Source organism: Metopolophium dirhodum, chromosome 5 (assembly GCF_019925205.1).
Source record: "Metopolophium dirhodum isolate CAU chromosome 5, ASM1992520v1, whole genome shotgun sequence".
Classification (NCBI taxonomy): domain Eukaryota; kingdom Metazoa; phylum Arthropoda; class Insecta; order Hemiptera; family Aphididae; genus Metopolophium; species Metopolophium dirhodum.
Genome location: NC_083564.1, coordinates 27060936 through 27081131, shown reverse-complemented (window position 1 = coordinate 27081131; position 20196 = coordinate 27060936). Strand labels below are relative to the sequence as shown.

Genomic DNA, 20196 nt, shown 5'->3' with positions numbered 1-20196 from the left:
TATGAATACAGTTTTTTTTATAGGTATGTTAACATAAAATTTGGACGAAATTACATATATTAACTAACCAAGAACAACTATTTTACTTATTTTGTTGTAATTTTAAAATATTATTTGTTGGTACTTGAAACTTCTCAAGTATATTAGGTATTAGGTATATACACATATTGAAATATGATAATATGCAAGTAATATTAATTCAACTTACTGGCTAAAATATTTATAATAACAATAAACTTAAATAGTATAATATAAAAATTCCTAGGTTGACAGGTGAGACACCATCTTCACTCCGAATCGTTTTTCATATACAATGATAATATATCATTGAATTCCAATTTAACATCATCAATCACACTGTAATACGTAGGTATACAGTGACCCACTTGTAATCTACTGTACAGCAGAGCGACACCCACTTACCCGGTTTTTTTTGTATTATATATTGTTGTAATTTTTTTTTTTTTTTTTGGTGGGGGGGGTTGTGGCTTCGACCACTGAGATCATTAGCCTGTGGAACTGTGGGGGAGGTTACTGTAAGTTTTGAACACGTGTGTGTTTGTTGGGCAGAATTTTTAAGTGGACACCCTTAGGTATCTGCCATGCCCGGGTGGGGGATTGCGGCCTCTCTCTTCGGACGCCAAGACTGCCAAAAGAAAAATGCCACCCGTAGCCGAGTTCGAACCGTCGACGGTGCGCGTCGTAACCGACGCCTTAGTCCACTCCGCCACTCCGTCCCCCATAAATATTAATACTATTATTATTATACACTTGAAAAATGAATAATCATGATGGGGGAAACTTCACTTGTAACCCCCACTATACCATACTGAACCGGCCGGCTATTCACTATTGAGTCGATCATAGACGTTTGCACTGGCTTAACCATATTAATAATAGTATAAGATTTAACCATTTGAGTGTTGAATTGTAAGCAGTTATTTATGAATCGGTCAAAATTATTAATCATGTACAATTAATTTTAATATAATATTATCTATTTAGTGTTGTTATTTTATTCAATTTTCAACATACTTTCGTCGTAAGTCGATGACCATGAAATCTTTGTTCTCCTGGCTAACGTGTTTTTGTTTCATTTTCGGTACGTAATTTTAATACATTACGATGCGTAAATATTACCTAATCCATCTACTATAGTACCTACTATATAATACCTATTTTTATTATTTGAGTAAACGCAAAGCATACATTTAAATATAAATCTTATATATATATATTTATATTGGTTGTATAACCATTATATTGATGCGGCAGTATATTACGAGAGACTTGGGACAAAACTAACATAATATGATGAATTTATATTTGCCTGATAATATCGTTAAAAATAGAGTGATTTTGACAAATATTCTCTGTGTTTTATGTGTCTAATATTGTACATTCGTATCTACTAAAATATAAATATAAATCAATAATTTCAGTATTTTAAATTCTTAAATAAACGAATAATAAAATACAAAATAGGTACCTATAAGATATTAAAAAAATTAACATTTTGAATAGAAAAGTATTTTCATAATAAAACGTTTAATATTATAATTAATCTTCATTTAGACATTAAAACGTACAATAATTTGTATAAGAATAATCCATGTTATATTGTTATACCTTGTATAATGTACTTGCTACGAGAAATAACAACTTAGGTAGGTAGGTGTTCTTTACACTGGTAAAAAATGTATGCTTAACTTATTATTTAGCAAAAGGTAGGTATTAAGTTTTTCAATCAAATATAAGCAGACTTGGGTAGTATTCCGAATACAGTATACTTTTTGTGAAGTATTCCAAATACTTAGGAATATTATTATCATAATAGGTATTTAAATACATATAATATGGAATATGTATTTGAAATACTTTTAAAAAGTATCTTATCCAAATCTGAATATAAGTGATTTAAGTTATAAATTATTTTTTTATATTTATAATTAAGAGTTAAATGCAATTTTTGTCCTAACTTAAATATTTCTATCGTGATGATAACGGAATGCCATAATTATTTTTCGTGAATGTTCCATTTAATTTTAATAAATATTTATAAAGCATATTCAATGTAAGTAATATATGACGTAATATAGAATCTAGTAGGTATTTATTATACTTGCTCCTTGGACCATTTTTATAAATAATAAATAATGATATCATAGGTAATATTATTTATTACTAATATTTTTGAATTTCTATAGCCCAAATATTTTCCAAACCCATTATCATCTATTATCCATAGTACACAAATTTAAATAACTCAAAACTACTAGCTTGAATTTTGAATATGACACGTCAAAATATTTAAATACATTTTCTGATAAATAATTAAAGTAGAAAAGGAAGGTTCTCATTATAAAACCAGAAGTTTGAATAGAGCACAGAGCAATACTTAAGTATTAAAAAACATTTTAAGATTTTGAAAATTCCGAAAATCTTATTTCAAATAATTGCATTATTGAAGAAAAAGGGCACCCCCAGCATGCTTTGTGAATCATTCAGTAGATAAATACTAAATTCAAATAAATGTATTAATTCTAATCTGCCTACCCCTGTCGATTATACATGAATTGCAATATTTTATTATTTTAGAAACGGGCATTTTGTGTGATAGAAAACTTGAAAAACGACAAACCATATTTTCTTGCCCGGGGTTGGTAACTATATTATATACTATGTTTTCACAATAAATAATAATAAACTTCTATTTAGACTATAAATGTAGCTTTTACAATATATATTTTAAGTGCTTCACTTAACTTTAAATCCTATGTAAATTAACTAATTCAATTCTCTTTTTAAATCATAATTGTATTATATTTATTAATCATTTAAATCGTCAAATTTTAAGAATTATATATTATATTGTATCTGTAATAAGTTTTATACGTGTATTATATTATGGGCAATATAAAATACGTTCTAGTCTTCTAGATATAATCTATGTTTAATATACTTTACTTTTAAACCACATAATATGAAAAATAACAATTTGTGTTACACTGAAATTACAACACAATTAAAATACATTATACATTTTTATGGACAGAAAAACTCATAATATACTTAAGCAGGTGCGTAGTTTAATTACGTTTTATTTTAATGGTTAGAGTGGAATAATTTTACGAAAAATGAAAAAAAATGTCTACCTAAGACTTATATTCAACAAATACCTTCAATAACGACAATGTTATTTATTCCATACATACAGACGATACCTTTATAGAAATATTCAATAAGTGTATTTTATAATACGACATATTATATTGATTATAAAATAATAATTTGTGCTAAAATTTTTAAATTCCTATACGTTTACTTTAATTCAAAAAAGTGTAACGGAATATGGGTGTGGATCTGGCCAGTGCATTGATGTCTCAAATACTTGTAATGGAATACGAGATTGCAGTGATGGATCGGATGAAACTTTACTTTTGTGTGAAACGGTCCTGTAAGTCAATTTAGATTTATATAAACTTAAGTACATAAAATAATGTTTATATTGACATTTTACATTAAAGGTGTCCTGAACAGTATACATTCAGGTGCAAATATGGCGCTTGTATCAGTAACAAGAATTTATGTGACGGCATCGAACAGTGTGCCGATGGTTCAGACGAAGAAAAGTGTCCCAATTCAACTTTAATATCAACATTTACGAGTTCAATACCTAAAAAACCTGACACAGCAAAACTAAAACCAATAACCGTGCCGTCTCGCATTAAGTAGGTTACTCGGATAAATTGGTACCTATATATAGTCCTATGATTAAATTTCCAGTTCAAATAAACTTGAGTCCTGCAAAGTGAATCCTAAAAATATTACTAGAAATAAAATTTAAAACATATTATTATATTGTATTTTATGTTAGATTCTTAGTGGGGTGAAATTGATTTTACAATGATGTGCGTTTTTTCTGTCTGTCAGAATATTGTGGATAGTAAAAATGCTTCGATATTTGAAATAATCATCTTTTCTGATAGAAAATTGAATTTAGTTGGTACTTTTAGAAAGTCAAAATTGAAAATTCCAAGTAGTTATGGAAATCGTCAAAAAAAACAAAAAAAAGAGAAAAAAGTGATAATTTTTACGTAAAACCAATTTTTGAAAAAGTCGATTTTATTTCTTTGGTTTAACTCAAAAATGAATAACCATAGATCCTTGAAATTTTCACCAAATATTTCTATTAACATTTTCCATAAATGGTAGGTAATATTTTCGAAATATTTTGACTCTATTTAAGCTAGTTAGGTACTATAGTAAATATTTTCAAATTATTCTCGGTAAAAAATTCATAAAAGTTTTTCTTTTCATAGCTAACATAAAAAATTACCATAGACAAAAAAAAGTTTATATTGAAAAAAAACATTTTTTATTAATTTTTTATGAGCGTTTGAATTTAAAATGTTTAAGATATTGGATTTCATCGGTAAATTAATAAATTTCCATCTATCAAGTTTTGATATTTAGTTGTAATTCAAAAATGAATAATCCTAGGGATACTTGAGACTTTCACCAAATGTAAAAATGATAATTTTACATATATGATAATATTTACAAACAATTTTGAATCTTTTTGAGCTATTTATAGCCATAAGACATTTTTTTAAATTTTGTAAAATATTTATCAGTTAAAATTCATAAATTTTTTCTTTCCATAACTGAGATTAAGAACGTTAAAAGAAAATTTCAAATAAGTTTTTCTTCCTATAAAAAAAAAGTTACTTAAATGGAACATTAATTTTTCATGATTTTTGAACTTAAAATGTTTACAATATTTGATATTCAACGGTAAATTATTGATCGATTTTTGATATTTGTACTCTGTACAGCAGAGCGATACCAACTTGTTCACCTTTTTTATATGGTGTACGTGTACCTATAATTTAATAAGTAACTAATCCCTATTATTTCTATATTGAAGCAAATGTTTGTAATAATATTGAATTGTATTATAACCGGTAAATTTAATACTTGTTATGCTTATTTTAGGGAAACTTGCAGGATACCGGCAATTGAGGGCACAAAATATTTTTACAAAGATTGGAATCAAAATGTTTCGCTGTCTCATGCCACTGAAATTGAACAATATCGCATAGTTGAGGAAGACTGCGAAGCCGGGTATCATAAAGTTGTTCCTTACAGATTTATGGTGTGTTCGGAATCCGGACAATGGAGACCATTCGTAACTGAAGAATTATGTTTGAGTAAGTACCAATGTCCTATTGTATCGTATTGTCTTGTATACTATACACCAATACGGATTATGTAAATAATAATTTTAAAGATAAAATTATTGATCTGACAGATATTTGGTAATAATATATATTATTTAACCGTTACTGCTGAATGTGCATTAATTATATATTTTATTGATGTAACCAGAAATGTGTCCACCTATGAAATCAGATAGTTTGGATTTTGAATGTACCTTTGAGGATAAATATATTAGTTGCTTAACTCCAGTACCTGGCACTATATTGTATCAAACATGTAAAGTCACTCATAAATTACCAAGTGGACAGGAACAAGTCCCAATTCAATTACTTTGTCTGGAAAATGCAACATGGAGTGATGGTGATCTATATACGTGTATTCCAAGTATTTTTTCATTATTATTATTATTATTATTGTTATTATTATCAGCGCTGTGAATTTATTGCACAATAAAACATGAAGTATAGAATAAAAATGTTGAATAACTGCATTATTGAAGAAGAAAGGGGGCTGAGCAGCCTGGTGAATCACCATGTATTTTATTCTATAACTTTGTTTTATAATATATTATTATTTATTAATACTATTACCTACCTACCTATTAAAATATTATTGTAGCTTGTGGTCTACTATATACTCCAAGTGAAGTATTAAACGATGAGAAAGTAGAATATGGGACAGTGCCTTGGAGTGTTGGATTATATCGACAAATAAAAAGTCGTGATGGGTTTTATGAATTAATATGCGGAGGAACATTAATTTCTCCGAATAAAGTTATCACTGGTATGAAAGTTAGCAATAAAACACATTTAAAGAAAAATTAAGAATACATTTAAATGCTTATAGCGGCTCAGTGTTATTGGGAAGAAGGGTACACGAATAAAATATTGATGAATGAAAAACATAAGTATAAAATTGCCGTTGGAAAATATACTAGTGACCTTTCGATGAAAGACAGTAATTTTACCCAGATTATCGATGTAAGTATAATTTCTTAGTTGAGAACAAACACATCGCTTGATCCTAAATATATTTACAAAAAGAAAATTTTAGGTGGGATTTGTTTATCTGAAAGAGAGTTATTATGGCCCTTCTGGGTATTATGCCGATGATTTAGCTATTATCGTGTTACAAACTCAAGTTACAATCAGCGACGTTGTCATGCCAGTTTGTATTGATTGGTCCAAACAATATTCTGTTCCGAATGGATCTTTCGGAAAGGTAATTTTGTTGAATGATTTAGATAGCTACATGAAACTTTTTGAGCATACAAACATAAAAAAATTAATTCACAGAACTAACTAAAAGAAAATAACAACACTTGATTGTAAAACCAATTTATTTGTCATTTCAAAATTTGAAAAAAACTAAGACTATTTTTATTATTTTGTGAGTAGGAATGTGGATAGAAAATGTTATCATCTTAATTTTAATTATTTAATAATATTATGGATAAAAGAATAATATATTATAGTATTGAACAATTTGTTTTATAAATTATAGGTTGTCGGCTGGGGAAAGTCGGAAAATATGGAAATAAGTTCTGTTTTGTTAAAAGCAAACTTATCATACACTGACAAAAATACTTGTCGTGATATGTATTCCAATGGATTTCAATCATTGGTGACTATTGATAAATTTTGCGCCGTTTCTCAATTAGGTAATATAAGTTTAAAACGAATACTTACATTTTGCATAAATACTAAATACATAATATACCTACTTAGAAGCCATAAATTTATTTGCTGTTTTGTAAAACATTTATCTAATATCTTGTGGATTTGGACAAACTCTTTCTTCGATAATTATTAACTATTATATTTTCCTGGTTATATTTGTTGTACCTCAAATTAAATATTTTTAATTTATATATTTATATTTTTTATTATTAAATACATTAGTGAAACAGTAAGTTTTTTATTGTACCTCTATGCGTGCATAATTGTTATTTCTAATCTAAAATTGCAGGACAAAGTATTACTGAGGGATTTATTGGATCAGGCTTAACATTTGAACACGGGGCTTTACAATTTTTGACCGGAATAGCGAGTGTCATGGATCCATACACAAACGATTTAGTCGCTGTTTTTACGGATGTAAGTCACCATATCCAATGGATTCGCGAACGACTTCTCTAATGTAAGTGAATACATCGTGTTGTAGTAAGATGTATTCATTCGTTTACAACTATATTGTGTAAGACTCGTGTGTTAAATAATACGAAACCTATTGTATTAAATATTACGTACAGTAAATTGTTTATTTTACATTATTAAGTTCAAATCCAACGCATACCTGTTATAATATTTACATAATTACATTTAATAGTTTGAAACACAATATCATGCCGATTTGTAAGTATTAAAGTTTTACTAATCTATTGTTTTAATAATCTTTTATAAATAATAGAGTTACATTTTCTTAGACACGATAATTAGTTGGCAATACATATTTTAGACAGTTAGTGCTCAAAGTCACATGTCTAAAAAAAAACATTAGGTAAACGTGTTACACCTAATAATAATTCCATGAATTTGGAAAAAGTAGAAAAACTCAACGCTGATTACTGCGAAGTTTTCATATCCGAAGTATGTACTATATAGAACAGTGTCGTGGCACACTGGTGAGCCACGAGTATCCACGAAGTACGTGGTCTTCTAAAAAATGTCAACTATTCGTTAAAAATAATAAAATAATAATTGATATTATGATTGGATATAAATATAATTTTAACTTATAGGTACCTATATTTGATATTTGGTCACATTTCTATACCTGAGTAGTGAGTAGTAATTACACTGTCACCGACACCCGCGGACATCATCGCCACGGTGATCCGGTAAATCTCATAATATGAAAAATGTATTCAGATATCACTCTGAGTGACTGCCTATCAACGTAGATCCTAAAATTAGACTCTAAACTACGATAGGAATTTTCTCAGTACCTAGGTATTATATAAGACCTCTAGAATTTTTCAAACTTAACACTTAGGGTGGTTATTCATACCAAATTGATTGATATTTTTTGATTTGTGTAATATTGTGACCAATTGCCCAACGCGCGGTGACCTGCCGTCTGCGCTCAGTGCATTATATGGCTATACGGGTGATATTTAAATGTCTATAACTTCCAAATTAAGTGCAATAATTGTCACATCATTTTTGCAGATCTGTATTTAGTGTGAAAAGTATTATCGACTCGAAAAAAAAAGTTACTTCCGTAACAAGATTTGTTCCTACATTTTGAAGAAGGCAGAAGTTGTTGTGATAAGCATTACTCATTACTTAGTAGGTAGTATTAGTAGTATTTTACTTTATAGTATAAGATGTTAAGTTTATTTAACGAGGTGCGACACGTAGTGTGTCTAGTATTTAGAGATGGGTCAAACTGTTTGAAATTCGAAAAGTCAAACTAAACTTTAAGTGTTGGTTTGAATTCAAAAGTTGGACCTAGTTTTCAAAAATCAAACCGAACCGAACTCGAACAAAAAGTTCAAAATGCTTAATGATTAATCTGAATTTCAAAAAATAAAATTGGAACACGTCATACGTTTCGAACAAAAAATGTTTTGTCCGACATACCATTAAAAGATCCAAGCCCAAATTTTTTAGTTCGAATCACCTCTACCGGTTGTCCTATAGGTATTTTCTTACCATGTTATGGGCATAGCCAAAATTATACCTTTACCTTATCTGCCAATTCACTTCCCACCAAAACATCAATTAGTGGATTCACATTTCCGTCAAATCTCACGACCTTTAAAATAATATTCGTGGGTCATGTAATGTATGTACTGTGGCATGTATTCCCTTCACATATTATAACTGTTATTTCTTACATTCATTATACGACACGAAAATCGAATTTCGTTCAAGTTCAAACTTATAAAGACACGCTTGTAAAAAAATAAAGTAACTTTATAGTTTACTATATTTTATTCAGTTTTAATCATATAATATTTTTTTTATCTAATTTATATTTTCTCCGCCACTAATTATAGCTACAATTATTTAATTTTATTCGAATACTATAATACTATATTTTAAGTTATCTGATATGGCGGAAAAATGAATTGGCAGAAATATGAAAGAAATACTTACGTTAATAATAATCACACTGTTTTGAACACAGAAACAATATTTTTTGAATTTTCGTAATTTTTAAAATTAAGCTTATAATTTATATTTCAAAAAGTTACAAAAAAAACGTTTCAACTTCCGCCATCTTACCACAGAACTGTAATTACGACGTAGTAGCTACACTATAATTATATAATATTATACTGCATGCTCATCGATCAGACTACACGAATAATATAATAATATATAATATTATATAGTGTCATTATAAAATTTTAATTCGAATTCGAGACTGCTTGAGCCTTGAATTTTTGATATCAAAAATCATGCCATCAAAATTCTAAATCCTAATCAAAAAACCCAGACGCTGTCTAAAATGGGCATATAGTAGTTAACTGTTAAACTACTCATCAAGAGAGGCTGTAATCGATGTGTTTATCCGATATTTTTGCGAGATCGAAGCATGTATTAACAGCTTTCTGGAAATACCTGTAATACAGAGAAAGACTTGTTTTCATCGTATTTTTTATGACGTAGTGTGGAGCGTCAAGGTCGGAAGAATCTGGGAATCTTTAGTTCAATATATTATAAACCTAACTAATATGTTTGTAAGTATTTCAAACTCACTGTTCGCATTATCATATTCTTTTAATAATAACAATCAGCGGGATGTGCATGTCTTATTCCCGTACAACGCGTTAGGTCGAATATATAATAATATATTATATCTTAAGACTTAAATGTATACATACATAGATAACCAGTTTTACACACTTGCCTGAACATATAAAAACATTAGGTACAGAATACATGAAATTTGTAAAACAACAATTTTTTTCGTTCATGAACCTATAGGTACGTATATTTTTCATTACTTGCAAACGCAGTATGCCCTTGATCGGTTCATAGGTCGGCTATTGGGAGGGGGCTGTTATAATATCTTATTTAAAATACAACTTACATAGAACGTACAACTAAGTGTACGTACCTACACATTAAATAATACCAACTTCCAAAATAATAATATATTATATCTGATGCACGAATATAAACGTAAAATAAACAGAATCGAACAAGAACCTGAAGCTCGGACAGTTCATTCCTTACTATTCAATTCGAAATCAAATTTACTACTAGGCAAAATAAATATCAAAAGAAACCTTCCCGAACGACCAATCCATGAAACAATCTATCGACAATAATATCATAATCAATGCTAAACGCAAATTTAGTACATTCTTTTTTCTGTTTATCCCAACGTCAGAGCTAGGTAGGTATAGTATAACAACACCAAGAATTTGTCTATTTCTCAGTTATCCATGGTACTTACCTACTTAACGTAATTTTGTCAATAAAAACAGCTCTATGCAAGAAATTTAAAAATATGGTATTAAACCATTTTGTACAAATGTACAATATTAAACGCATTATAATTTACAGTCATGCTTTATTTTTGTTACCTATAACATTGCTATGATATCGTTAAAGTTTACCATGAATTTATCTTAAGTTATACATTAATTAATTTTAGCTACTATCTCAATTGTATACATATATTGAGACTGAAAACAAATTATGAGATTTTTATTTTACCCCACCTATAACTGTACCTACTCAAAACACGATCTGCAGTTTATTCATTAAAATAATATGGCACTTCAATTTATGCCACATAGTAGGTAATATATTGGTTCGTTCTACGTATATAGACAAGACAATACAAATAATTCATGTGATAAATTTTCATTATTCATTTTTCCAAAATTACAACGTGTATAGGTACGCATCGAAAAAATAATTTTTGGAGGGAAACGACATCCATGTTCTCCCACCATTCTTCAAAAAAGGTAGTAGCTATCACTTTGGTTCCACTGTATTTCAACCAATACCATCTGAAGTATTCCTAATACACAACGTCTACCTAACAGTTGTATCCCTCAAAATTCAAAAATAATACATAATTCCATAACCAATACACATGTGATATTTCTCGGTGATTATTTTCAATTTTGTAATTTTTTTTTTTTAGTGTATTATTTAACATATAACATAGTATAATAAGTACATAGTACATACTACATTTATAGTTTTGTTAATATTATAATATTATTTGCTGTGATATTTTTGTCATCGGCCATGAAGTCAGCAAATACTTTTATTCTGGTTATATACTCATATTTCGTATTTGGTACGTATATTTTAATACTAAAAAATGGCAGTGTATGTTAATAGTATTTAAGTAATAATTTTAATACATCAAATACGAGTTTGGAAAATAATCAAATTTAAAAAGTATTTTATTACTTTTTAGGTATTCTAATTTATTAAGATCTATGGCACAGATATCTGATATACGTATATTATAAAATATACATAAGTTATATTAATATATAATGGAGATTCCTTAAAACTTGAAGAATCGTTCCTGATAATAGTGTTTTTAAAAATAATATTATAGTGTAACTTAAAGAACTAATTGAACTATAAAATTTTATCAAATAAAATCTTTTATTCTCAAAATTCTTTGTCGGGCAAACAATAAGATTATTTGATATTTTGATGATAGTAAATAAAATAAAATAGCGACATGGATATACAGAGTGAAGAGGCCTCCCGTGGAGGTCTTCATATTGGAAAATTATAAATTAAAATCTAATTTTATATTTTGATTCAGATAGTTATAAGGTTTTTAAATTTTTTTTAATGACAACTGAAAACTTACTACATAATATTTTAAATTGTTTTAAATATGATTAAGTATTAATGAACATTAAGGTGATAGTTTTTTTTAAATTTATGGAAGTTGACAGAATACCTATCAAAGTGAGATATTTTTTAGGGCACCTATCATCTTCCATTTCATAACTTATTAAGCGTTCATAATACTTATAAAATAAAAAAAGGTGGGTAAGTGGATGTCGCTCTGCTGCACAGTAGGTTACAAGTGGGTCACTGTAATGGATGGTGTTAAATTTGAATTCAATGATATAATATCATTGTATAAGAAAAACGATTCAGTCAGCCTATGATATTACCAAGTATATTTGATGATATTATTGTGAATAAAGTTATTTATATATAACCTATTTACGTGGAGCCTTGTTTTCAATTTTCAATCCTTAGCTATAAAAGTTGAACATTTGATAAATTTTTAACTACAAAATAATTATTAAATTATAAATTTGAACTTTAAATGCTTATAAATGAAAACTGTGACTAAAGATTTTCAATTTTTTTTATCTGCCTTTGAAACAATAACCTAGGAGCCTTCTATTAAATTTTCAAGATTTTTTACCCAACAGATAAAATTTTATTGATATTTATAGAAAAAAAAACTAAAAAAAATGGAAACTGAAAATGTCCGTAAACAGCTCAAAATAAGTCGAAATATTTGGAAAATGTTATGGTGTATAGGAAATGTAATTATAAACATTCAGTCAAAATTTCATGTACCTACGGTAATTTGTTTTAGAGTTGCACCAAAATCCAAAAATTGATTTTCTCGAAAACAGATTTTGCATAAAAATTCCCGTTTTCCCTTAATTTTTCTTTTGTTTTTCACGTCGCGTTTGAAAATTACTGAGAAATTTTTACTTTTGACCCCCTACCCCCCCCCCCCCGGATTCACTTTCCTATCAAAAAAGGTACCGTTGAAGAAAATCCAAGCACTTTTACTATCCTAAAAAGTGATGACAGACACAAAAAAAAATTTAAAAATTAAAAAAAACACATCATTGTAAAATCAATACATTCATCGCTTCGCTCAGAATCTAAAAATAATCAGCTCAATTTATAGAATGTAATACATCAAAATGTTCAAAATAATAGTACACTATGCAAAATTTGAAAAGAAAATATGGATTGTAAGATGTTGATAGATTAATATTAATTACTAAAATTTTCAAGTCATTACAGCCCCCAGTATCTCCCAAACCCATTATCATAGACTTAGTACAAAAAGTTAAATAACTCAAAAACTATTTGTTTGATTTTTAAAAATTATATTAACAAATTATGTCATTACTCATTACTTATGTTATTATATTATTTTAGAAACAGTCGTTTTGTGTGATAGAGACATCAGAAAACGACAAACTGAACCAACTTGCTCAGAGTTAGTATAATAATTAATAACCATTGATTTTGTATATAATTAATACCTATGGTTTAACTTCACAACATATTTTTTAGGCACCTATACATTATAAATAAGTTGATAGAAAGTAATAACAATTTCACAAATACTCAAGCATGTAATTAATTACAAATTTGTGATAATTTATAAATTACAAATACATTTTTACGAAGGTTAATAGATACCTAATTACCTATACGACTTAATTCAGTTAAGTATAGATATTTCAATCAAAATTATGTTTATATTTTGATAATGCAATAGTATACGTCATGTTAAATCTAATTCTAGATTAAGTATTAATGTAGTTAAGAGACTGTTTATATTTTAGTGATAACTTATTTCTAAGAGACAATTTAGTTATTTTTAAATTTAAATAAATCAAGTCTTTTATTAAAGTATTTTAAAAAAACTAAAAAGTGGTAGTTCCACTCGGCTTGTAATATAATTATTATTTATGTTTAAAACCATATCTGTGTTTTATCTAAACAATTATTCTAAATAATATATTTAAGAATATGCCTAGTATTAAACACAGATTTTCCCCAAGTAGGTATCACGAAAGAATAATTAAGTATTTAATAAATATTATCCATTGCATTCAGCATACTTAGTTTTTTTTTTCTAGAGAGTCGGAATACGCTTGTCAATCCGGCCAATGCATTGATGTTGCAACTACTTGTGATGGAATTCAAGATTGCAGCGATGGAACTGATGAAACACAAGTTTTATGTGAACTGACCACGTGAGTTGATTGAGATGATTAAAAATATAAACATACGTAATATAAATAATTTATTTATAAATAAAATAAATAAATAAATAATAATAATAATAGTAATAATATTTTAAATAATAACTAGGTACCTATAAACTAATATTAATATTTTACATTAAAGGTGTCCAACATACGGATTCAAATGCACATATGGTGCTTGTATAAATATAGAGGGTAGATGTGATGGAGTGACCCAATGTTTAGACGGTTCTGACGAGGAACTATGTTCATCCTCGATAACTTCAGAATCTGAAGTAAATCCTGAAAATATCTCCACAGAGTCGACTACTACAGAACCGACAACCACAGAATCGACAACCACAGAATCGACAAATACAGAATCAACAACCACAGCATCGACAACTACACCATGGAAAACTACACCGTGGAAGACTACAGCAACCCCAACTACACCATGGAAAACTACAGCATCAACAACTACGGCATGGAAAACTACATCATCGCCAACTACATCATCGCCAACTACACCATGGAAAACTACAGCATGGAAAACTACAGCATGGAAAACTACAGCACCGACAACTACTTCGACGCCAGATACAAAAATTCAACAAGCCGAGTCGACAAACCAATCTTCTATTCAAAAGTATTTACACTTATTTAAATTATATCTATTTCTACATAGTTACGAAATACATGGTTAATGAAAGGGTTTAACATAGGTATCATTGTTATGTTAATTTTCATTTAGAAAAACTTGCGTGATACCGAACATTGAGGGTACTAAGTATTTTTATAAGGATACGATTCAAAACGTTCCTCTATCACGTGGGTCTATAGTGAATAATTATCGCATAGTTGAAGTGGACTGTGAAGAAGGATATTATAAAACTGTTCCGTACAAATTGATGGTATGTTCGGAGTCTGGACAATGGAGATCAATTGATTCCGATACATTATGTTTGAGTAAGTATTGAATAGTTTACATTTGTATTGATTTGCATCGTGTAAACTAATATTAACGAGACAAATCACAAATGACAATACAAGACAAGTAGCTAAATATACCTATTATATTGGATAATATATAATTTATAAGTAAAATATAATTATATAATTATATAGTTTATATAATTCATTTATATTTATCCTTGTGATACTAGAAAAGTGTACTCCTATGGTATCAGATGTATTAGATATTAAATGTTCACTGAATGGAGTTAATGTAAATTGTTCAAAGCCATCAGAACCTGGTACTATATTAACACAATCATGTAAAGTCGAAAATGCACATAATTCACCAAGAGAACAAGGATTAATAAAAGCTGATAATGAGTTGCTTTGTCTTAAAAATGCAAAATGGAGTGGTCAACTACTTACCACTTGTACTTCACGTAATTATACTATAATATATTTTTATATAGACTACTTTAATGACCTGTCGTAAAACAAATCGAACATTTTGGAACTCAATAATTTAGATTTCGAATTGGTTAAATTATTTTCATACCCAAACATTTAGTTAATCATTTTAACTAAATTGTGATGCTTCAATTTATATACTTTTAAACTGTCAACATTTCTTTTTAGTTTTTAAGTTTAATTTTAGTCTAGGATTATCAGAATATTAATTTATGTATTTAAATATTATTTTTGATGGTTGTCCATTATATACTCTAGGTACAGAATCAACCTCAAATAGGTTGAAAGAACCATCTGTAATAGCGCCTTGGAATGTGGAAATATATAAAATTAATAACTATGGTCGTTATTTCCGAGTATGTGGAGGAACATTGATTGCTCCAAATTTAGTTGTCTCCGGTAAAAAATAATAATCATTATTACCTATATAATACATAATATATTTAGTGAAAAATGTATTTTAATTGTTTTGTAGCTGCCCATTGTTTTTGGAAAAAGGGGTTAAGAAGGAAGATCTTACAGAATGAAAATAATGTTTTTAAAACTGCCGTTGGAAAAGAAAATAGCAATTTTTCTACAATAGACAATACATATACACAGATTGTTGACGTAAATAAATAATTAATATAAATAATATACTGACTTTGATGTTTGATGTTTAACAAATTTACCAAAACAATAATTATATGTAATTTATACAATTTTAGATCAGTTTAATTTATCTGGAGGATAGTTATGATGGTCTATCTGGACATTATTCTGATGATATTTCTGTCATCGTGTTAGCATCCAATGTTGTCGTTAGTAATGGTGTTCGACCGGCTTCTATTGATTGGTCTGCGAAACATTTGCTTTCTAATGGAGATCTAGGAAAGGTAATCTCATTGTTTACAAATCACTCACAACTCATTATTTAGTATTGGGATAATAAACTTATTTAGCCTTGATATTATTTAACATAAATTTGTACTCATGATTCCAGAAGAATCTCTAAATTACATCTATGTAATTTAGGAGGTTTAAATTACATTCATTTATCGACAACAAGTTAGGAAAATATATAGTTAAGAAAATAAATTTATTACAAGATAAAACTAAAGTTCTTAATTTACAACAATTTATAAACTATCTAATCATGGATTGCTTAGTATTTTATTAGTTACTATATTTCTTATGAATATTTAATAATTTACTGTTTGTTATTGATAGATTTACAACCCAAAATAATCGTCAATTAACATTAAATAGTATCCATAAATATTATTCATTAGTATATTACTCTTCATTGAAGTACTTTATTATTTCTACAATCTATGTTATGCTCTTATGCATGTATAATTCGTATTGTTATAGATATTATTTATTTTCAAAAGTAAGACCATTCCTTTATTTAATAATAAATTTAAACCTTTAAATATAATATACTATTTAAATCTGTTTTATAGATGTTTGGCCTGGGAATGAACGATATGCTTGGCAATGGACAACATAAATCAATATTAAAATTATATACTTTACCATATATTGACCGGAAAACGTGTCAGGAAATGTACACAGATGGATTTGAAAATTACGTGACTAAAGATAAATTTTGCACAGGTTATAAATTGGGTAAAAAAAAACTAATAATTCTTATAGTTTTAATAGGTATTCTATTGAACGGAGTTGGAGCTCAGCTGTGTAACATTTTCTAAAAATAATTCAGATTTCATCAGTTTTATAGACTATTTCCATTTGATATAATAACATAAAACTTTTAAAGTACTATTTTTCCCAGAAAAAAAGTGTAGTTATTAAAAAAATCATTACATTTTCGGTTCATTCAAAATTCTACGATGCAAAGCAGATCAAAACGTACGCAGTGTTAAACATTAATAAATTATCGTGCCACATCTGACAGAATAAAATATAAAAGTTATTTTTAATTGTTTGAGTCCTTCAGAGTCATAATATATTTGTACAGAGGTTCATTTATTAAAGGTATTTATATAACTGGGCAGAATAAACTATTATGTAGTATTTTGTTCAGTGAATATAATAAAAGCATAATGTAATTCAGTGATAAATTGTATGTTTCTGTATAAGTAATGTGTATAAGCTATAAAATAAATATTTACTAATATTTTAAAACTTTAGTTACAGGTGAAAGAAATCTTATAGGATTTGGAGGTTCGGGCCTAATATATGAATATAGCACAGGACCATTTTTAACTGGAATATTTAGTGTCAAGGATCTACACTCAAAAAACTCAATAGCTGTCTTCACGAGCATAAAATGTCACGTTGAATGGATCCGTAATATTTATGGAAATTATGTATACTAAGTATATTGTTTGATAAAAATTGTAACTGTATATAACACATAATATGGTAGTTACTAGTTATTGATAATGAACTGTAAAAATAAGTAGATAAACATACTTATAAGAAAATCCGACATGTATAATTGAATTTTTACATTTAAATAACTTTTCACTGTTTATGAATTATTTAAATCATTATTATTATTATTTATATCAGCAAGGTGTTTTGAGTGTTGAAGCACACTCCCGTCCGCTGTATGTACCTTATGTTTAAGATTTCTTTAAATTATGTTGTAGTATATGTTGTCCTTTTTATATTTGATATTATTAATATAAAAGTTGATGACTAAAATGTGTGTAAGCCTCCCACATGTTATATGTAAATATAAACTTAACACAGCCCCCTAAAAATGTCCTGGCTACGCGCCTGCCTATAGGTAAACAAATCATATTATAACAAAATCTAAATACACATATTTACTATTACGAATTGAAAATATCAAATACCTCAACTCTAATTCCAACAGTACGTCACAACAATTAACTCAATTTGAATTATTTTTCACAACATATACGAGGATTGATCAAGCCACGTTTTCATAAGTTTTAGATTTTTTAAAAATGTGTTGAATGGTCCACTCTGGCTCTGTCACCTATGAAATAGGTAATCACTTCAATAAGGATTACCTCTGTTGATTAAACAAGTTTTAATTCAATGGTAGGTACCTACCTACTTGTTGTACCGGTAATTAAAAAGTAATTTATTTAAAATTATTTACTGAATAAGTAATAATGGTAGGTATGCAATAACATATTATAATCAATCGTTTTATATAATTTTTCCTCAGCCATATTGTCCAAAATATGCACTATACATTTTTAGCCTGCTTGTAGGTAATTATTGAAACAATATGAAGCTTTAATTTTTAATTTTTAAAGTATTTCAATTTTAGATATTTTATTTATTTATTTATAATAAAGATGTAATAACCTTTTTATGTGAGCAATATCAGGTTTACATTTTTTGAGTTTTTTACAGTAAGAACTAAAATTAAAACAATAATAATGGAAATACAGATATAAAATAATAATTTGACAGCGGTAAATGATAATAGTAACAAAGAAACAAACACTAAATCAATAGACAATAATAACATAATAATGGTAATTGATTTACAAATTAGTTTAAGGGTAAATATACATTTCTATTAAAAACAGTACGTCCCATTAAAGAAAAAATCTACGTAATCAGTAACAAGATTTACTAGTTTTAATGCTCTAGGGAAGAAATAAGTGGATCTATAATTAATTTTATAAAATGGTACATGAAAGAAGTTTGAATTTCTTAAACGGTGATTTGCTATATTAAACTCAATCATAAAAAGCAGGTCTAGGAAAAAAATATGGCTATTTAACAAATCATAAATAAACATAACATCTGCAAATTCTTGTCTTTCCTCACAAGATATAAAGCTCAATTCACTTATTCGCATATTATACAAGTTATTTGAAATAAAGGGAATACATTTAGTTTGTAACACAATAGTTTTAAGAATTTATGTTGTACATTTTTAATAAGACCAATAAATGTGATATAATTAGGTAACCAGACTACTGAACCAAACTCAAGATTTTTGTAACCTCATTGCGCCCCGAAAATATCGATATAATCGATATCAAAATTTAAATAAAAAAAGGTGGGTACGTGGATGTCTCTCTGCTGTACAGTAGGTTACAAGTGGGTCACTGTAATGGATGGTGTTAAATTTGAATTCAATGATATAATATCATTGTATAAGAAAAACGATTCTGAGCGAAAACGGTCAGTCTGCCTATATTAGTATATTACTAAGTATATTTGATGATATTGTTGTGAATAAAGTAATTTATATATTTACTTATTTACGTGAAACCTTGTTTTAAATTTTCAATCCTTAGCTACAAAAGTTGAACATTTTATAAATTTTTAACTACAAAATAGTTATTACATTTTAAATTTGATAAATTTTGTCAAAATTTGAACTTTAAATGCTTATAAAAAAATATTGTGCCTATGTATTTTTGATATTTTTCAACTGCTATTGTAACAATATATCAGGAGCCTTGCATTAAATTTTCACGCTTTTCTACCCAACAAATAAAATTTTATTGATATTTATAGAAAAAAAAACTAATAAAATTGAGAACTGACAATGTCCGCAAACAGCTCAAAAAGAGTCAAAATATTTGGAAAATGTTATGGTGTATAGAAAATGCTAATATAAACATTCAGTCAAAATTGCATGTACCTAC

At 27.6% G+C, this 20196-nt stretch overlaps 1 protein-coding gene across 1 annotated transcript; it reads left to right on the top strand.

Annotated features, from left to right (window-relative positions):
- Positions 1-897: 897 nt before the first annotated feature.
- On the top strand, positions 898-18390 carry LOC132945676 (uncharacterized). Its single transcript, XM_061015441.1, has 22 exons — positions 898-1102; positions 2599-2659; positions 3341-3457; positions 3528-3731; positions 4999-5213; positions 5392-5607; positions 5842-6006; positions 6070-6203; positions 6277-6444; positions 6727-6883; positions 7192-7359; positions 11410-11493; positions 13359-13419; positions 14069-14185; positions 14340-14825; positions 14931-15145; positions 15343-15573; positions 15860-16000; positions 16077-16210; positions 16309-16476; positions 17047-17212; positions 17738-18390. The coding sequence occupies exons 1-22, from the start codon at positions 1051-1053 to the stop codon at positions 17923-17925; spliced, it is 3648 nt and encodes a 1215-aa protein (XP_060871424.1). The 5' UTR covers positions 898-1050; the 3' UTR covers positions 17926-18390.
- The last annotated feature ends 1806 nt before the right edge of the window (positions 18391-20196 follow it).

Coding starts and splice junctions, on each gene's coding strand:
- LOC132945676 (XM_061015441.1), top strand. CDS start 1,051: ATGACCATGAAATCTTTGTTCTCCTGGCTAACGTGTTTTTGTTTCATT. Junction 11,494..13,358: donor ATACTCATATTTCGTATTTG/GTACGTATATTT, acceptor ATATTATTTTAG/AAACAGTCGTTTTGTGTGAT. Junction 14,186..14,339: donor GTTTTATGTGAACTGACCAC/GTGAGTTGATTG, acceptor TTTACATTAAAG/GTGTCCAACATACGGATTCA.